At 33.1% G+C, this 19,469-nt stretch overlaps 1 protein-coding gene across 2 annotated transcripts in view; it reads right to left on the reverse strand.

The window, feature by feature from the left end:
- The window catches only part of LOC114329172 (uncharacterized), a 245,730-nt gene that overhangs the window by 169,622 nt on the left and 56,639 nt on the right, over positions 1-19,469 (reverse strand). For both annotated transcript variants that reach the window (XM_050642944.1, XM_050642943.1), the window contains exons 9-11: positions 11,071-11,256; positions 5,944-6,040; positions 5,822-5,889 (exon numbers count right to left, since the gene is read on the reverse strand). In XM_050642944.1, the coding sequence (XP_050498901.1) occupies positions 5,822-5,889; positions 5,944-6,040; positions 11,071-11,256 (351 nt within the window). The remainder of the gene's footprint in view (positions 1-5,821; positions 5,890-5,943; positions 6,041-11,070; positions 11,257-19,469) is intronic.

The raw sequence follows: 19,469 nt of genomic DNA on the forward strand, positions 1-19,469 counted from the left end.
ATCTAAAAAAATATTCTTTTATTATTATTAGCAGAACTAATACGCTATTTTGCAGAGCTTCAGAAATCTTTGTAACTCACGAAAACAGTTATTGTTCTAATTTTAAGGCTATCGGTACATAATTCGCAAATATTTTACGGCTACCCCTACTTTTTCTGTCTTTACACGGCAAATTACGTGTAGTAAAATTCACACTGGTATGGATATGTAAACATTACTAGAATGCCATTCTACTTGAAAATGTCATCAATAACTTAAAGAGATGGCTTTTGAATGTTCTTGGATAACTGTTATATTTGTATAATTGCAAATTATTAATTCAGTTAATAAATTAATGTGATAATTTTTTCACTAACTACGTATTCAGTGATTGTAATAATTTATATGTACAAAAAAAATTAATACTCAATAGAGAAAAGAAAAAGAAGAGGAAAAGTGTTTAAGTGATTTTTTAATAATATATTTTCACTATGAAACCCTTACAATGTTGAACATCTTTAACAACAAAATACTTGGATTTGGATCACAGAATATATTATTCCGATGTATTCTCTGTTTGGATCTTCCACAAATAATACACAATAAATAACTTTTTATTACGTTCACGTCTCAAATCAATTATTTATCAAATACACTATATATTAATATTAATTAATCAATAACTCAAAATATTTCCGATGCCATCTCAAATATTTAAAATTGTCACTGCATGATTGTCACTGTCTGACTGACATTATATTCGACTGAGAGCGTTGTAAGACAAAGATAGATTTGGAAAATATTACCACGGACATTGTGTTCATTTTTTCGAATCCTGAAAAAACCAATAAATATTTTTGAAAAATTTAAACGCAGAATGAAAGACTAAATTATTACCGGGGGCCGAAAGTCCCTTAGAACAAATAGAAAGTTTATTTTGAATAAGATATTTGAAATTAAAAATAACACTAAATTTTCTCCTAGTTTTTCACCCCTGTAACTTATTAAAATAAACATTATAGAAGTTCTCAGGGACTTTCGGCCCTCGCTAATAACGTAATCTTTCATTCTGCGTTTAAATTTTTCAAAAATGCTTATTAGTTTTCTCAGGATTCGAAAAACATGAATCCCCATTTGAATAGCATTGCAGCCGAAAATACGTACCCATCCTCTTAATAGTTTTTGAAATAAACCCGGAAAAGTTTTAGCACAAATTTTAAACGTAGTTTTCTCGATACTTTGCTTTTTTGACTTATGACATTCTTTGAGCGGAAGTACGTATGTATGTAGAATATAAAAGTTATAATAGAGAACTTTAGGTATTTAACACTTATTGTACTATTGTACTATGTACATTGTACAATTTAATATATTACATAAGTACCTACATACATTACATACATACATACATTAATTTCGAAATTATATCGAAATTTTTGTTAGAAATCTCAGAGTTCTTAAAAATTTCGATATAATATTAAAATTAGTCATTACATTTTATGCGCAAAAAATGAAAGCAAACCATTAAACTTCGTTTTTTGTGCTCTTTTTAAAGGTGCAAATGGCTATTGAAAATTTTACTTTACAGGGTGCTGTGACAAGGTCACAATTACTTTAAATTTTTTTTGTTAATCCGGACCTGTATTTTTCTTGTGATTAGTAAGCGGATCGTTCCAATGTATTAAATAAATGTAAATTATTTTTTAAAATGAGTATTTATTCATTAACTTTAAAAATTTCTTATTAGAAGTTAATAATTACTGCCTTTTAACATCAGAGTTTTTAAAAATTTCAAAATATACTTAATTTCAAAATTAAAGCTATTAAATTTTCTGCGCGAAAGATTGAAGCGAACCTGTAAACTAAGTTTTTTGTGCAATTTTCAAATGTGCAAACGGATTTTAAAAATTTAAATATACAGGGTGTTGTTTCAAGGTCACAATTACTTTATATTTATTTGTTAATCCAGACTTTGTCTTGCGATTACTCAGCAGGTCGTTCCAATGCAATAAATAAGTAGGTATTATTATTTATTTTTAAAATGAGTGTTTATTAACTTTAATAATTTATTATTAAACGTTAATAATATCTGCTTTTTAATGTTAAGAATTCTTAAGAAACATTTAGTTCTTTTAATCTTAAGAGTTCTTGGCGTCTGCGCAAAAAGCTGAAGCGAATAACTCAACTTAGTTTTTTGTGCCTTTTTCAAAATTGGCAAATTGATTTTGAAAATTTCAATATTCAGGGTGTTGTTTCAAGATAACAATGAGTGTACATTTTTTGTTAATCTGGGTTAATTAAAGACTGGATTATATGCAAAATGCATATGCATATATATGCTGCATATTTCTCATGTTTTTCATAAATGCATATGCCTTGCATATTTGGAGATTTAAGAGCATATAAATGCATATTTTGATGGGAATTTACTCTACCCCATTTAAAAATAAGGTATATATTAGTAACATCAACATCCATTAAAATAAAATGTGAAAGTAAATATTTTGCTGTTAAGCTCCTTTGTTGTTGTACCCATAAACATAATGGGCGTTATTTATAGCTGCAGGTATCATTATCCGGATATTTAAGATTTATAGACTTCTCAGAATTTACAAATTACCTAAGTAAATACCGATTATATTTTGAATAACATTACAAATATTACCTGTACTTTCTGCTGGTGTCGGCCAACTATGAATTATTCTGGGAAAACCAACCAAAACGAAATTTTAAGGCAGCGTTGCCAATTTAGCTTATTTTATGCTAGATTTGGCATATTTTTGTGTTGTTTAGCTTATTTATTTCTTGTTTAGCATATAGCATATTTTCTAGCATATTAAATAATATAAAAATTATTTAGTAAAAATCGAAAATCTTCTAATTCAGAACAAATTTTTATGTTGGCCTTACAATTACTAAAACAACTTAGGAACTCTCTCACAGGAACTTGAAACTGATATCAGTGAGTCAAATCTGATTCCTAACAAAAAATGTTTAACCATTCACACATACACACCTACATCAGCAAATCCCTTCGCCTTCAATAATGTTTATATTAGTACTTATGTCTGTGGACCATGAGATTACTATTAACTACAGGATCATGTTTCAGCATTTTTTAAAACAAATAATTTATCTGTACTGGGTTATGCTTGCTATAGGGATTTTTTATTAGTTGATAATGGAATACCTACTGTTGAACTGATCATTCCATCATTCTTGTGAGGTTTGGCAAATACTATATTGGTCGAGTTGGCAACACTGTTTTAAGGGTAGGATAGATTATTTTATTTTATGAATGGTTAGTCTTAAATCAATCGCCGATTATTCAACTTTTGTGATTGCAAGTTATTGACTATACTGTGTAAAAAAATCATTTTATTATTATTGTGAAAATGCCTAAAGTAGCAAGGGAAAAATCAAGTCTTCTCAGAAGTTGGATTGGAAGTAACAATCATCTAAAAGTTATCGACAGTGAAAGTATGTTTTGCACCATTTGTGATAAAAAGGTAAGTTCTCCACTTCAATAGATTTTTAAACTTATCAAACTTCTTTGCACATCTATGTGTCTGTCTATTCTAAAATGACAAACCGTCCCATTTCTTCAAAAACTGTTTTTTAAAGTTCGCAACGGTTTGGCTTATACAGAGCGAGGTGTTGAGAGTGGCCCACCCTGTATACTACGGTACACTGACTGTACTTTATTGTTTGACGATTTCAATTTCACTTTGAGAAATAAAAAAAAATTGGGGGAGGTTTAAAAAGTTTGATCATTTTAATGTAGGTATCTATTTACGAAAACATCTAAAACATCATTATCATTATATTCCAGATTCCATGTCAAAAGAAATTCCAAGTAGTTCAACACATAAAAACTTCACTTCACCAAACTAAGCTATCAAAAAATGATAATAAACCTCGCCAGCAGATTCTACAGAACAGTTTGCAGATTCAGAATACGTCAGTTGGGCAAGAAACCTTTGCAAAGGATTTATGCCATTTTTTTTTTGAACTGCAATATCCCTCTGCACAAGTTAGAACATAAATCGTGTCAAAACTTTTTAAAAACTTATTGCAAGATTAAAGATAAACCAGCTCAAATACCAAGTTCTTCAACTCTTCGGAAAAAATATGTCAGTGCATGTTACAAAGATGTGATGACGAGTATTAAAAATCAGTTAAAAGCCGATTATCTTTGGATTTCCGTCGACGAAACAACGGATACAAAGGGTCGACAAATTGCGAATCTAATTGTTGGAGTTCTTAACGACTCTGGCGATTTTAAAAACTCATACTTAATTAGTGTAAAATGTTTGGAAAAAACAAACTATGCTACAATAGCTAGATTTGTTAACGAATCCCTAACAAATTTTTTTTTACCTGATCAAGTACCATTTGAAAAAATATTATTAATGCTTAGTGATGCCGCCTCATATATGATGAAAGCTGCATCCAATCTTAAAATCTTTTTCCCTAATTTAATTCACTGTACATGTTTGGCGCACGGCCTAAACAGAGTTGCAGAGAAAGTTAGAATTGAATTTCCCAATGTAAACACCTTAATAAATAATGTAAAAAAAGTATTTCTGAAAGCACCACTACGTGTACAGGTATATAGGGAGATGCTTCCCGATATTCCTTTACCACCAGAACCAGTATTAACCAGATGGGGAACTTGGCTTAAAAGTGCTATATTTTTATCTGAACACTACGACGACATCAAAAGCGTTATTTCAAGTTTTGATCCGACTTGTACCGCTATTGATAACTGTCAAAATATTTTTAAAGAAAAGTCTATTAAAAATCAATTGTTGTATATAAAATCGAATTTCGATATCATTGAAAGTTCAATTACAAAATTAGAGGCTCAAAATTTATGTCTTCACAATAGTATGTCTATTGTTGATTCGGTTAAACAGAAAATAACAAATCTGAATGGGGAAATTGGAGTAAAAATTAAAGATAAACTTGATGACGTTTTAAACAAAAATGAGGGTTTCACTTTATTGCGTTCAATAAATAATATAATCAATTTTGGAAACTTCGATGAAAATATTAATATGGATCCGTCTCTAATAGCAAAGTTTAAATATGCCCCAATTACATCTTGTGACGTTGAGAGATCTTTTTCTGCCTATAAACAAATATTAACAGATAGAAGACATAATATTAGTTTAGAAAATATGAATCAATATATGATTATTTATTGTAACAATAAAAATATGTAAATTTGTTTTATTGTACTCTTTTTATAATATTAGTTTAGAAAATATGAATCAATATTGTAACAATAAAAATATGTACATTTATTTTATTGTACTCTTATTTATCTTGTGGTCAAAATAAAATATTTTGCCGTTTTATTTGTCACAAAACCTGAAGTTAAAAAAATATATTAAGAAATAATAATACAATTTGGTTTAAATTCAAACCTATTTATTTATTTTTATTATTTTTTATTTATTTATGTATTTAACGTAAACCATAAAATTATTCATATAAAAATAAGTGCATATATAAATGCATATTTGCATGTTAATTGTGCATATTCAGCTTGTTTTAAAATGCATATTGCATGCATATTTTAGACATTTTTTAGTGCATATTTTCCAGTCTCTAGTTAACATACAAGGTCGTTCTAAAGTTAGAGATACAGAAATAAATGAGCAAAATCCCCTTGTAACTCGGTTACAAAAATCGGTGAGGCCCTAAATGTAGTATATCTAGGACCTCCTTAGTGACCTCTATTCACCATTCAAATATTTCCCTTTTCCAATGAAATACCCTGTGTAAAATCTAGACAACGTTTAATTAAAAAATATCTAATTAATGATAAACATACCTGGTTTCATTTTCATCCAACTGAATAAGAACACATACTTCAATTTGTGAGATGAGAACATCCACAGCCTAAAAAGATCACTTTGAAAGTACAAATAATAAAATAGTTTAAACAAAACATACTTTGGTAAGTGTTTTTCCACAAAAGTTTATTCTTTCTATAACCAAAAAGTCTTCATTTTCTTTTAAACTGATACAAGGAATATTGGTAGTATAAAAGCTAAAATATAAAAAGATGATATAAAAATTACAAACCAATACAAACATACTAAAAATATTCTCCAATGTACATGCTGAATGTAAAGTGACCCAGAATAATTTCTTTTATTAAACGCTTTTCTTTAGTTCAATCGTTTGGGTCAAATCTTTAGACGTTAATTTGACTGCCTTTTCTTCAATGCAAATGAATCAAAATTTGCAGACATATGCATTCGCGGCAACAATAAACGAATAGTCAATAAAACGTTGTTGTATTATGTTTATTAATTAAAAAGAAAACGATTTTAATGGAAAAATGCTTAAATTCACTTATTTTTTACAATGTATAAACTTAAAACTTTTACAGATTCTAGCTAATTATATGAACTATACATAATTTCACTTTTTACGTTAATTATTTACATTATGCTTCATAAATAAACAATAGAGTTTCAAATTTTTTGCCGATTCCGACTGCTTTTTATGTTTGTCATCATGTTTATAAACATCCTAAGCGGCGACGATTTTGAACGCTCATATCTTTGTTTATGTAAACATCGGCGTTTATTCGTGTCAAATTTCAATACGATACGAAACAAAACTTCAACCAAAACTCGAATTCAAAAAGTTCGTGTTTTTAACTAGTCTTAGAAAAACCACCGGTAGAGATGTTTCTTGCTATAATTAACATTAGAATTCGTTTTGGCGTATTAATTCAAAGTTTGTTACGAACTCTTAAGAATTTATCCATCTAGACGGCGACAGGCAACCGTTCGTCCATCAGGTATCCGGTTAAACATTACTAGATTCCAAAACCATTGCGTATTCACATTATCCGTCTATGTCGCGGCTAGCCCCCGTCTGCCGGCAGCCGACATTGTATGAAAGAATGTTTTGACGTGTCGGTGCTTATTGGTGACGTGCCTTGAGGATAGGTAGTGAGAATATACGAACGGTGCAATTAGCATTTCGTCGATGACAATTTTTCAACTGGAGTTATTGCTTCTCTAAAATACTTTTTTTCTTAACACATGTTTGGCTTTTGACAACAAATCATTGAACTGATATTTTCATGATACTATAAATAACATAACGTTATAACATAATGTTATTTATAGTATCATGGATATTTCGACATTCTAAAGTATTGATGAAATTTTACTTCATCATTAAATTTAACAATTCTTTATACATATAACATGAAAAATTCCCCTTCAGTTTTCCTTTCCATCAGACTTTTATGTAACCATACTTTTCTTTTCTCCGTCTTCCTAGCTTTTCTTTTAGATTTCTCTTTCTCTTCATCCTCTTCTTCCAGCAAAACAGCAATAACGGCTAAAACAGTAAGTCAATAATAATTTTTAAGCATCACGGAAAAGCGTACTACTCGTCCAAGAGTTATTGAAAATCGAAACACTGATGGTTAGCTGCTGAGATAGTACGAATACGGCATAAAATGGAAGGACATCTGATGGACGGTTGCCTACCGCCATTTAGATGGATAATGAGAATCAGCCTTAACATATTTAACGGTCATTTATAAACAAGTGTGTTTCTGTAACCTATGTGCTGTGAATGTTACAGAATGAAGAAATTACAAAAAATCTACAATGTATGTATCAAATGTTAAATAAATGCAAAAATGTGTCTATCATAAATATACATCCTTATTTTAAACATAACGATATATTTTAATGCTTGAAAAGTGTAAGACTAAAAGGGAAAAAATAAAAAAAATATATGAAAAAACATTCTAAGAAACGATTTTCTTTAGTTACGAATGTCTAAAATTAAAAATATTATAAAAAAATCAACTAAAAAGCAAAAAATAAAAAGAATTCAAACTCGAAGAATTATTCGAAAAAAACTGTTAGACAGATTAAATATATCACAATATAACACATTCGTTAAAGAACAGCGTGGGGAGCGTCTTCATCGAATAAACGGTTTGAGGATAGAATTTTTTAACGAATGTGTGAGATTTTGTATATTTAATCTGTCTAACAGTTTTCTCCGAATAATCCTTCGCGTTTGATTTTTTTTATTTTTGCTTTTTAGTTGATTTTTTTATATTTTTAATTTTAGTCACACGTAACTAGAAAAAGCGTTATTTAAAATTTTTTTTATATTTTTTTATTTTGAGAAAAATATCAGTAATAGAACAAAAAACTAACAATGTTAAAAACCTTTGTGTTACCTATATAGTAGAGACTAAAATTTTAAATAATAAGGATAGAAATAGATTACCAGATAGATAGATAGATAGATTACCAAATAGAAATAGATGCGATACCGCCGCTTATTTCACACACTAAGAATTTGGACGTGCGATTGCTAGAACGCACGAAGACATTCCAATGGTGGCTCAAGCAATCCCATGATGGTAACTTTCACATTATACCGAACGTTCCAACCACCGTATAATGAGAAAAGTGCCATAGGATTTCTGAAGCCACTATTGAAATGTTATCGTGCGTTCTAACCCTCTCAGGTTTCAAATTCTTAAGTGTGTGAAATGAGCGTAAGAGCTGTGCCGGACGTGACGAGACGCAGCGGGCTAAAGGCTGAGTTATGTTAAGACGGGGACCTGGACGACACGGCTGTCATACGAGGCACGTTGAAGAATCATCTGATATGAAAAGCATTGGCTAGTTTATCATACAGCGAAACGGGGCGACACCGGCGAGTGCCGGGGACGTGCGCTTTCTATTGTTCTACGGCACGTATCGTGCACGCCTCGTCCGGTCGTAACATAAATCAGCCATAGAGATGTTTATTCAAAAACAGTTTGATGTAATGTTTTATCGGTCGTAAATAAAAATTGAGTGGCCCGTACGGGAGGGACAAAGCAAGTAAAACATGGATGATAAGTGTAAATGTTAGGAAATAAGGAGTCTAATGCTCATAATCTTATTGAAGGTTTTATTTACTACAGTTTGTGGGCGACCGGTTTCGGCGTTTACAATTTGTACGCCATCATCAGGACCTTAGAAATTGAACAAAGCTAAAAAATAAATGAAGCTGTGTCAAAATACAGTTGCCCTAGGTTAAGTTTTAGGTGTTAGGTTTAACAATAGGTAATAAAACACAGAAGGTGTCACAATGGTGTTCGAATGGACCAGTACTAATCTGATGTTAACTGTTGTAGTCAGTACATAATATATAAAGTATTAATAATACAATTACTGGTACTTACATATCAGTACAAGAAGTATAAAGTGTGCAATCTGGTGTTAGAATACCAACAATTTAGCCTCTGTGTCATACTAGATTTCAAACTCATATTATGGTCTTCTAAATGTGTTCCTTGGTTGCCTAGGTGTTCTAAATATGTATATCAATTAATTGTAGTGTATGTGTGTGAGATACTGAATACGTTAATTTTTGTGCAATGCCAGAAAAAACTTACAAAAAATATATGACAAAACCAAAATTGGTACTTGACTGCACAAACGAGAAAAGGGACAAACAACACATATATCAAATTGCAAAAAACTACATCTAAATTGCCAATTGTGTATCCACAAGGAGAAAAATCCTTTTATTAAAATGTAAAAGTATAGGAAAATTTTTTCCAGTCAGAATTTTTTAACATTATCTAATAACAATTTTAACATTGTCTTAAAACAATTTTTTTAATTGTCTTTTGTTAAAAAATTCTGACTGGAAAAATTTTTCCTATACTTTTTCATTTTAATAAAAGGATTTTTCTCCTTGTAGATACACAATTGGCAATTAAGATGTAGTTTTTTACAATTTCATATATGTGTTATTTGTCCCTGTTTTTAGTTTGTGCAGTCAATCAAGTCCAATTTTCGATTTGTCATATATTTTTTGTAAGTTTTTTCTGGCATTGCACAAAAATTAACGTATTCAGTATCTCACACACATACACTACAATTACTTGAGACACATATTTTGAACACCTAGGCAACCAAGGAACACATTTAGAAGATAATATGAGTTTGAAATCTAGTATGACACAGAGGCTAAATTGTTACTATTCTAACACCATATTGTACACTGTATACTTCTTGTACTGATATGTAAGTACCGATAATTGTATTATTAATACTTTATACATCATATACTGACTACAACAGTTAACATCAGATTAGTACTTGCCCATTCAAACACCATTGTGACACCTTCTGTATTTTATTACCTATTGTTAAACCTAACACCCAAAACATAACCAATGGCAACTGTATTTTGACAGAGCTTCATTTATTATTTAGCTTTGTTCAGTTTCTAAGGGTCTGATGATGGCGTACAAATTGTAAACGCCGAAACTGGTCGCCCACAAACTGTAGTAATATTCAATAAGATTATGAGCATTAGACTCCTTATTTTCTAACATTTACACAATGTGCTCATACCAGCAGCTAGTTCATCACATTGATGATAAGCATTACACATCCAAAGTAGTGAACTAAAATCAAAAAAGAGGCAGAGCAGCAGGGACCTTGAACAACGAAAATAAAAACGTATTGCAAAGATAAAGAAAAAGTTACACGGAACCAAAAATGATTATAAAGAACCGCAGCATCTGGAAAGTCTCCTATAGCAAAACCTCTTCTACACCGTAAGATATAAGACGATGGATTTTATACTATACAGTAGAACGTCAATAATCCGGATTAATTGGGACCGGACCCCATCCGAATTATCAAATTATCCGGATTATCGAAATTACCTCAAAAAAGGCCAGTATACACATTAAAGTACAACAAACGTTTTAAAATTTTATGTTTTCTCTTGTACAGTAAAGTGTTTAGGGGTGAAATCAATCAAAACATTTTTTTATGTTTAAATACTGTATTGTAATTAATTTATAATAGCAGCATGTGTACAGTAAAAACATCAGACACTATTTGGGCTTTTAAAAAAATGTGTAAAATATTTTTGAACTGCGGTGAGGTTCGTTTTTCGCAGCTAAGTTCTTAATTTATTTTAAAAGAATCAGATATTTTTGCTAGATACAAATCCGGATTATTGACGGTCCGGATTTTTGACGTCCGGATTATCGACGTTCTACTGTATTAGACTTACCAGAAAAAAATGCTGTGATATCCAATTTTCTCTGGAATTAAATGAATATCAAACTCAAATTCCGTTGTACTATATGGTTTCAGTATAGAGTTAACTTTCTTTTGGATTATCCAATCTTGTGGCAAGTTTACTACATTTTTGGAATTTTTGTGTTTAAATCTCCATTCACAACTTAAACACACAGAACTAAAAATTGCAATATTAATAAAAGTTGTAGTTAAATACGGAAAAATACGTGTGTCCCTATATTTTAAGGGGCCGTCAATATACCTTGGTGGTGCAGTGTTAAGAGCTTTAACTTACTGAGCTTAAAAACTCAGGGAGAAAAATTTCTTCAATGTTGGATCACTACTTTATCGAGGTACTACAGTCGCTCAGATATAATCTATTCTTTTTAAACAATGAAGACCAGACAATGTACCATAAGCTAATTGGTAACAATACCTACGACAAAGAAAGGGTCTACCAGTACCATACTTGAAAATTCAGTGGGTTCAAAGGATTACCAATGTTGAAGTGCTACGACGTTTAAATAAGTAGTTAGAAATTATGAACAGTATAAAAACAAGAAAACTAGAATATTTGGGTCACATTACCAGAGGAGAGAAATATGAGCTGCTGAGAGTTATTATGCAAGGAAGGATCCAAGGAAGAAAAAGCATAGGAAGAAGACGCATCTCCTGGCTGAGGAACCTTAGAGAATGGTTTAACTGTAGTTCATTACAACTGTTCAGAGCAGCAGCCAAAAGTGACCATAGCCATTATGATATCCAACCTCCGCTAGGAGATGGAACTTTAAGAAGAAGAAGTACCATATTTCCGTTCTCAGTCGGATACCGATTTGATATAATCACTGCTGTTAAAAATTTACACTCGTATATTGCTGCACTCTTTTTTGTTCTTCTTCTTCTTCTTATTCTTCTTCTTTGTGTGGTGCCTCATCCTTTAATGACATTGGATCATCATGGCCTATTTTACTCTGCCTGCAGCGGTTGTGAAGAGTCCTATTGTTCTTTTTCCATTCCACTGTTTTCCATTTTTCAACCAGGACGTGCTTCGTCTCCCCGGTACTCTTCTTCCTTTCATTTTCCCTTATATCACCAAAGACATCAATTCATATTTTTCATTTCTTAGTATGACCAAAGCACTTAGTTTACTTTTTTCCATCATAGTGTTATGTTTTAATGTTTTCATGCTCAGGGCCCCCGTAAGAACTAGTGGCGCCTGTGTGCAAAAAAGGATTTTGGCGCCCCTTGTCATTTTATAGGCATAGGTATTTTGATAATATTTTTTTATTGATTTTTTTTTGTCCGGACAAATAATCCCGGACAAAAAATCCCCACAAATTATCCCTGGACAAAAAACCCCGGACAAAAAATTCCCACAAAAGATCCCGGACAAATATTCCCCACAATTTTTTTTGGACAAAATATCCCTACAAAAAATCCCCACAAATTATTTGTTGCCGGATAATTCTCTAAAAGTTTTCCCGAAATTTTACCAAATTTCGAATTCCAATTCCATGCCGAAATCTTCAAATTTTACATTAATCGTCCAACACTACATGGAATACAATTTTTACGTACGCCCAGCTCGACCAAAATGGCCGAGTTGGGCGTACATAATAAACTAACTGCGGCAACGCAAATGCATCTAAGTAACTCCTTTGTATAAGTTAGAATAGTGGGAAAAATATCAAACGGTTTCTGCGTAAATTCTGGACTGAGACAGGGAGATCCGTTGTCAGCATTGTTGTTTAATCTGGCCTTAGAATATGTCATGCCAAAAATTTATCCAAAAATCAAGCCAGATATAGCTACTCGGGGAGAGCCCAGATGGGAGAAGGTCTGTAGGACGGCCTAGAAAAAGGTGGAAAGATGCAGTCAGAGGAGATTTGGAGAAAATGGGAGTGAGACAATGGGAAATAGTGGCACAGGACCGACAAACATGGAAGGCAATAATAAACGCGGCAAAGACTCTCGAAGAGTTATAACGACATTGATGATGATGATGACTAAATATTTTTGACGCTAAATGTACAAAAAGAAACAGGTTTTTTGGATTACAATCAAGATTATCGTTGTAAAAACCAGCAGTTATCATCACGAATATGCAATGTACTGGACATACTTATTCAAAACAGAGTGAGCAAAAGATTTAAGCCAATAATTATAACATGATTCCCACAGCCTTAGCTCATTCCCCATATCATTCTCTCCCACGATTTTTGAAAAAACTCACACTTTTTTGTCACGTAAAATTTGAAGTTTACGACATGGAATTGGAATTCGAAATTTGGTACTTAATCGAAATTACAATTCATGCTTAATATTAATTGCTATTCATTATTTTCGTACCGAAAAGCGGTTTCATGGCGATTGCTATCTACCTATACCGATTGCATTCACGGGAAAACTTTTAGAGAACTATTCGGCAGCAAATATTTCTTGAGGATATTTTGTCCGGGATTTTTTGTGGGGATACTTTGTCCAAAAATATTTGTAGGGATTATTTGTCCGGGTATTATTTGTCCGGGGATTATTTGTCCGGGGGTTTTTTGTCTGGGGATTTTTTGTCCAGGGATAATTTGTGGGGATTTTTTCCGGGATTATTTGTCCGAGGATTATTTGTCCTAGCTTCAATCCACAGTGTGCCAGGCGGTGTCGTGGTTGAAAAATTATTTAAACATTTTTTTTAAACAAATTCACAAAAAAAATAATTAATTTCGAACAGATTTTTTTTAGATAACTTGGGACATTCTGGGAGGGTTCCCTTGTCATTTTTTTCTAAAATTGATTGTTGTCGAGTTATACGCGATTTAAGATTTGAAAAATGCGAAAATGGCCATATAACTCGACAACAATAAATTCTAGAGAAAAATTACAAGATACCTTTTTTGCTCAAAATGACTCAAATTATCTAAAAAAAATTTGTTTGAAGTAAAAAAATTATTTTTGTGAATTTGTTTAAGAAAACTTGTTTAAACAATTTTTCGACCAAGGTACCGCCTGGAACCCTGTGGATTTGTTATAGGACCTTTTTTGAGTAAGTTTTTGCAAAGAAATCTAATTGAAATAATTTTGCTAACGTGGGCAACGATACAGCCTGGACTCTAGCGCTAATTGTTAATAATTAAAAACAACAGCTTTGTAATAAAAAAATGACAAAAATTTCTTCAGAATGTTGAAGGAGGGGTTTTAAACTTTGATTTGGTCGCTTATTGACTTTCATAATAATAATTTTTAATCGAGTTATTAAGACTTGAAAATGGTCATTTTCGTATATTTTAAATTTTATATTGCATATAACTCGACAACAATTAATTTGAGTGAAAAATGACAAGAAACCTTTTTTACTCAGAATGACCCAACTAAAAAAATTTGTTCGAAATGAAAAATTTATTTTGTGAATCTGTTTAAAAAAAAAGTTTTACCAATTTTTCGTCCGCGGCACCGCTTGGCACCCTGTGAATTTTTTATAAGGACCTCTTTTTGAGTTAGTTTGTGCAAAAAAATCGAATCGGAATAGTATTGCAAAGGGGGCGACGATACAGTCTGGTCTAATTAGTTATTTGATAGGTATGCGATTTTCAAATATTGTCGATTCATCATTTGAGCGCCGCAAAATCGTTCACTTATCGATGAGATAGAATTACCGCCCACACACTATTGCTCAACCAATGTGTTTGGAATTTTTCCACGAAATCAGCGCATAGTTTGGTATTTCTTATCTACAGTTGGGTGTTTGTTATTTTTATAGCGGGATTTTTATTTTATGTTTATAGAAAGACTAAAAATGTCATCCAAGATCCAAACAAAATAAAACTGAACTATTTAATTTCTCAACTTTTATTTTAAAATTAATTTTTGCTTTTTTATTTTTTTTTTTTTTTGTAAATATTTTTGCACTTTTTGACCCTCGGTTTTGGCGCCCCTAAAGGACGGCGCCCGTGTGCATTGCACACTTTGCACATATGGTAGCGGGGGCCCTGTTCATGCTTGTTACGTGTTGTGACCATGATATTGGATTTTTTTATTAAACGGGGAAAACATCATTTAATGTTACTTCAATTTTAAAATTTTGATTCTTTTTATTGAAATTTTGCTTGGTAAACAGAATGATATTAAAAGTTTTAACAGAAAATTTTAGTTGTTGATATGTTTTGATTTTAAAACAATATTTAAGTAGTTGAGGGTGCAAAGTAAAATCAAGCACATAAAAGCGTCAGCTAATATCAGTATCAGAATATGCAACATATGCATGAGGCCTAATTATATTACTAGGAGCTACATACCCCAGGCTGAGACATTAACAAAAAAAAAATAGCACCACTGAAATGAACATATTAAGAAGAGACCTCAGAGATCCAATAATAAAATAATAAAACTAAGTATATATTAGACAATAATCTGGGACTACAAGATATAATCGCACGTAAGCATTTTGAAAATATCAAAATCAAAATTAAAAGATTCTTAGACCTTTTTGAAGTTATACTTCTTTAGGCACGAGGGTAAATTTTGATTTTACTGGGCGCATTCGCACACCGACAGTATGGTACAAACGTTATACGGGATCTGATTGGGTGTTAAAATTATCTGTCAATAATCAATGTTGTGTATATTAGTTTTTATTGTTGTGATGGCAGAGAAAAAAGTTTATAATTGTAGTGACTTTTTAAATAGTTTTTAAAAACGACAGGTACGTAATAATAATTGTAAATGTTTCAGTATCTTAATAAAAAATTTCATAGGTAACCTACTTATTTGTAAAATTTAAAAAGAAACTACCAAAATAGTATATAATGCTTTGATTTATATAATTTGATTACCATCAAAATGTCTATCAATATTCACCTAATATATTATTTTCTTACTTTATGTTTTGTTGTAAGTATTTTAATATTTCAATTCTAAATAATGATTTCAATTCAATATCAAAATAATTTGATTAGATTCAGAACTGTCAAAAGTTTAATCCATTTAGTTAGTTGATCTTCGCACATGATGACGCATGGTCTCCGTAGGTAAAGGTTTAAGGTCAATGAATTTCAATACTAACTGCGTTGATAAGCGGGTTCGAACCCCAATAGAAACTTTTATTTTTTTATTTTTTTTATACATTTTATGATTGTAAGTATATTTATTATATATTTTTTTTTCAGAAAATACGTATTTAGTTAAAAAATTTTCCGACAATTATTATTCAGAAAACGACCAATTTGTGGTATTTTTCAATGTGTTTGTGTGTGTTGTATTCTTTTATTATTTTAATTTTTGGCACTGTTTTAAAAATTTTTTTGAGAAGTAGTAAGTATAAATTAGATTAATATTTAAATAAAATATAAATAAACTGTGTAAAGTGTATTAATTTCGTTGAAATCATATAATAGAAGTATAACTTCTTACGTGCGTACAAAGTACACACACATTCTTTTTTTATTTCATTCAATAAGTACAGAAGGCAATATAATACAAAAATAATTAAAAATGCAATCAACAAAATCAAGATGAGCAAAGCACCAGGACATGACCATATAACAAGAAGGACAAGCCTTATAGCCTTAGCACGGTAAGGGCGCACTGCCGTGCCTGACAGCAATTCGTCCCAACTCGTGGGAACAAATATGGAGAACGAGATTGAAAAAACAAACACAAAAACGGGAACGGACACAGAGGCGACTTCAGTCGTGGATTCTGTATCTGTCCCAAATACTGAGCCAGAAGTTGTTCCAAGCGGAACAGACTCTGCACAAAGTAGCAAAAAACGCCTTTCTGGAGCTCAAAAAAGAAAGATGACGAAAAAGGCAAAAATGGCTGCTGGAACATGGACCACAGCAAATCCCCATAAAAACAAAACGGGAGTACTGGTAAAACCCGAGGGTAAAAAGAGACCGCGGGAGAATACCATTACCCCCCCGCAACAAAGGGTTGCTAAGAGACCAAGGAGCTCTCATGAGCAGACTAGGTCATACAGCAATGTCACAAAAGTATTCAGGATAGCGGTGGCACACAGGCACCATCCGGATACTCAACTAGATCAGGCTCACGCAGACCTGATCATCAACAAACTAAAGCTAGCAGTGGATGAGGCTCCTGTTGGAAGTCAAAATCAACTGCTACAGTTCCATAAAACATCGTTTAGCGCAGGTACTCTGTGGGTAAACTGTGCTAACGAACATACCAAAAAATGGACTACTGAGGTGGTAAGGACTATGGAGGGCCTGTGGGAAGGAGTCGACTTAAATGTGGTCGATCCCAGCCACATGCCAAAACGCCCTATGGTCCTCGCCCGCATCCCCGAGAAAGAGGCTGAAGAATCAACAGTCAGAACCCGTTTAGAGAGGCAAAATAAAGACCTTAAGACGGAAGACTGGTTGTTGAAAAATCGGAAGGTCGGAGAGGACATGCAAATCCTCGTATACACGATCGACCAGGTCTCCTATAAAACATTGAAGGCTGCAAATTTCAAGGCGTATTACAGACTTGAAAAGATATCCTTCAAAACCATCAGAGGCATTGATGGCTCCAATCAGAATCCTGCAAGCGAATCTCCAGCATAGTAAGTCAGCTTCGGCAGAACTTACTGTCGCCATGAGAAGGTTTGATGTAGCCTTGATACAAGAACCCTGGGTTTACAAGGGCAAAATAAGAGGTCTATCGGGTATTGGTGGAGAGCTTATATATAGCCGGTCTGCCGATGTCCCGCGAACTTGCATAATAGTCAAACGAAACATCAAAACACTGCCGTTGATAAATCACTGTTCCAGGGATTTAACCACGGTAAAGATGAAGATCATAGATGGAGGAGGGGTGAAGCAGATAGTTTTAGGATCAGCATACCTCCCATATGATGATCCCGAACAACCACCATCAAGGGAATTGGAGCAGCTAGTGAGAGATTGCAGGAAAAATGGATTGCAATTGATCATTGGCTGTGATGCGAATGCGCACCATCTGACTTGGGGCAGTACAAACACCAATGCAAGAGGTGAGTCAGTACTACAGTTTATAATGCAACATAATTTAGACATATTAAACGTAGGAAACAAACCAACCTTCGTGACTTCACGACGGAAGGAGGTGATTGATATAACAGTTGCCACGACTAACGTGGCTAGAACTGTGAAAAACTGGCATGTGTCAGATGAGGTGTCCTTTTCAGACCATCGACACATTTGTTTTGAAATGACAGGCAATGAGCTTATCAAGGAAACTTATCGTAATCCTCGTAAAACAAACTGGGAAGCATATCAAGCAGACATAGAATATAGCTTAGGCAGGATTAACGGGAAGATAAGGCATACATTGGACCTAGACATGGCTGCCGAACAATTTCAAGAGATTGTCACGTCAGCGTTCGAAGACAACTGTCCGGAGATAGTCAGGAATTCCAACAGGAAAGTTCCCTGGCGGAATCATAATCTTGCAAATCAAAGGACAGAGGTTAGACGAAAATTTAATTTCGCCAAAAGGTCAGGCGAGTGGGGCGATTATCGCAAAGCTCTGACTGACTACAATAAGGAACTGAGAAGGGCAAAAAGAGAATCGTGGAGAAGGCATTGTGAAGAGATAGAAGGGACTTCAGAAATGGCAAGGCTCCATAAAGTTCTCTCAAAGGACCCTCAGATAAGTATTCCCTCGCTCCAAAAAGAGTCAGGTGAATACACTCAGAATGGTGAAGACACCCTGAAAGAGCTTTTCAGGGTGCACTTTCCTGAGTCTGAGACAAAACTGATACCACTAGACACATGGCAAACCGGACTGGATATCATGAATTATGGTTCTAGGGAAAACTGGCATGTGGCAAAAGAAGTTATAAACCAGGACAAAATCAAATGGGCAATAAACTCATTCGAGCCATATAAATCACCGGGTCCGGACGGGATTTATCCAATACTTCTACAGAAGGGAAACGACCTTCTTTTCAAAAAATTGTGTAAGATACTGCAGGCTAGTTTAGGGCTGGGGTACATACCAAAAGCATGGAGGCTGATAAGGGTGGCTTTTATACCCAAACCTGGCAAAATCGGACAGGAAAGGGCCAAGTCTCTGCGGCCATTAAGTCTGATGTCATTCGTACTGAAGACCTTAGAAAAACTGCTCGATAGGCATATCAGGGATGGTGTATTGGTTGAAAGTCCGATACATCGGGGACAATATGCATATCGAGCGGGAGTCTCCACAGAAACGGCACTGCACCATCTTGTACAGAGAGTGGAGTACGTTCTAGAAAACCAAGAGGTGATGTTGGGTGCATTTCTCGATATTGAGGGAGCATTTGACAACACCTCTTACGAAGCGATCACAAGGGCGATCCGTCTAAAAGGAATAGACGAAACAAGCTGTAGATGGATAGACTGCATGCTGAGAAGCCGTGTGATATATGCTACGTTGCTA

This window comes from Diabrotica virgifera, chromosome 2, assembly GCF_917563875.1.
Source record: "Diabrotica virgifera virgifera chromosome 2, PGI_DIABVI_V3a".
NCBI classification, from domain to species: Eukaryota; Metazoa; Arthropoda; class Insecta; order Coleoptera; family Chrysomelidae; genus Diabrotica; species Diabrotica virgifera.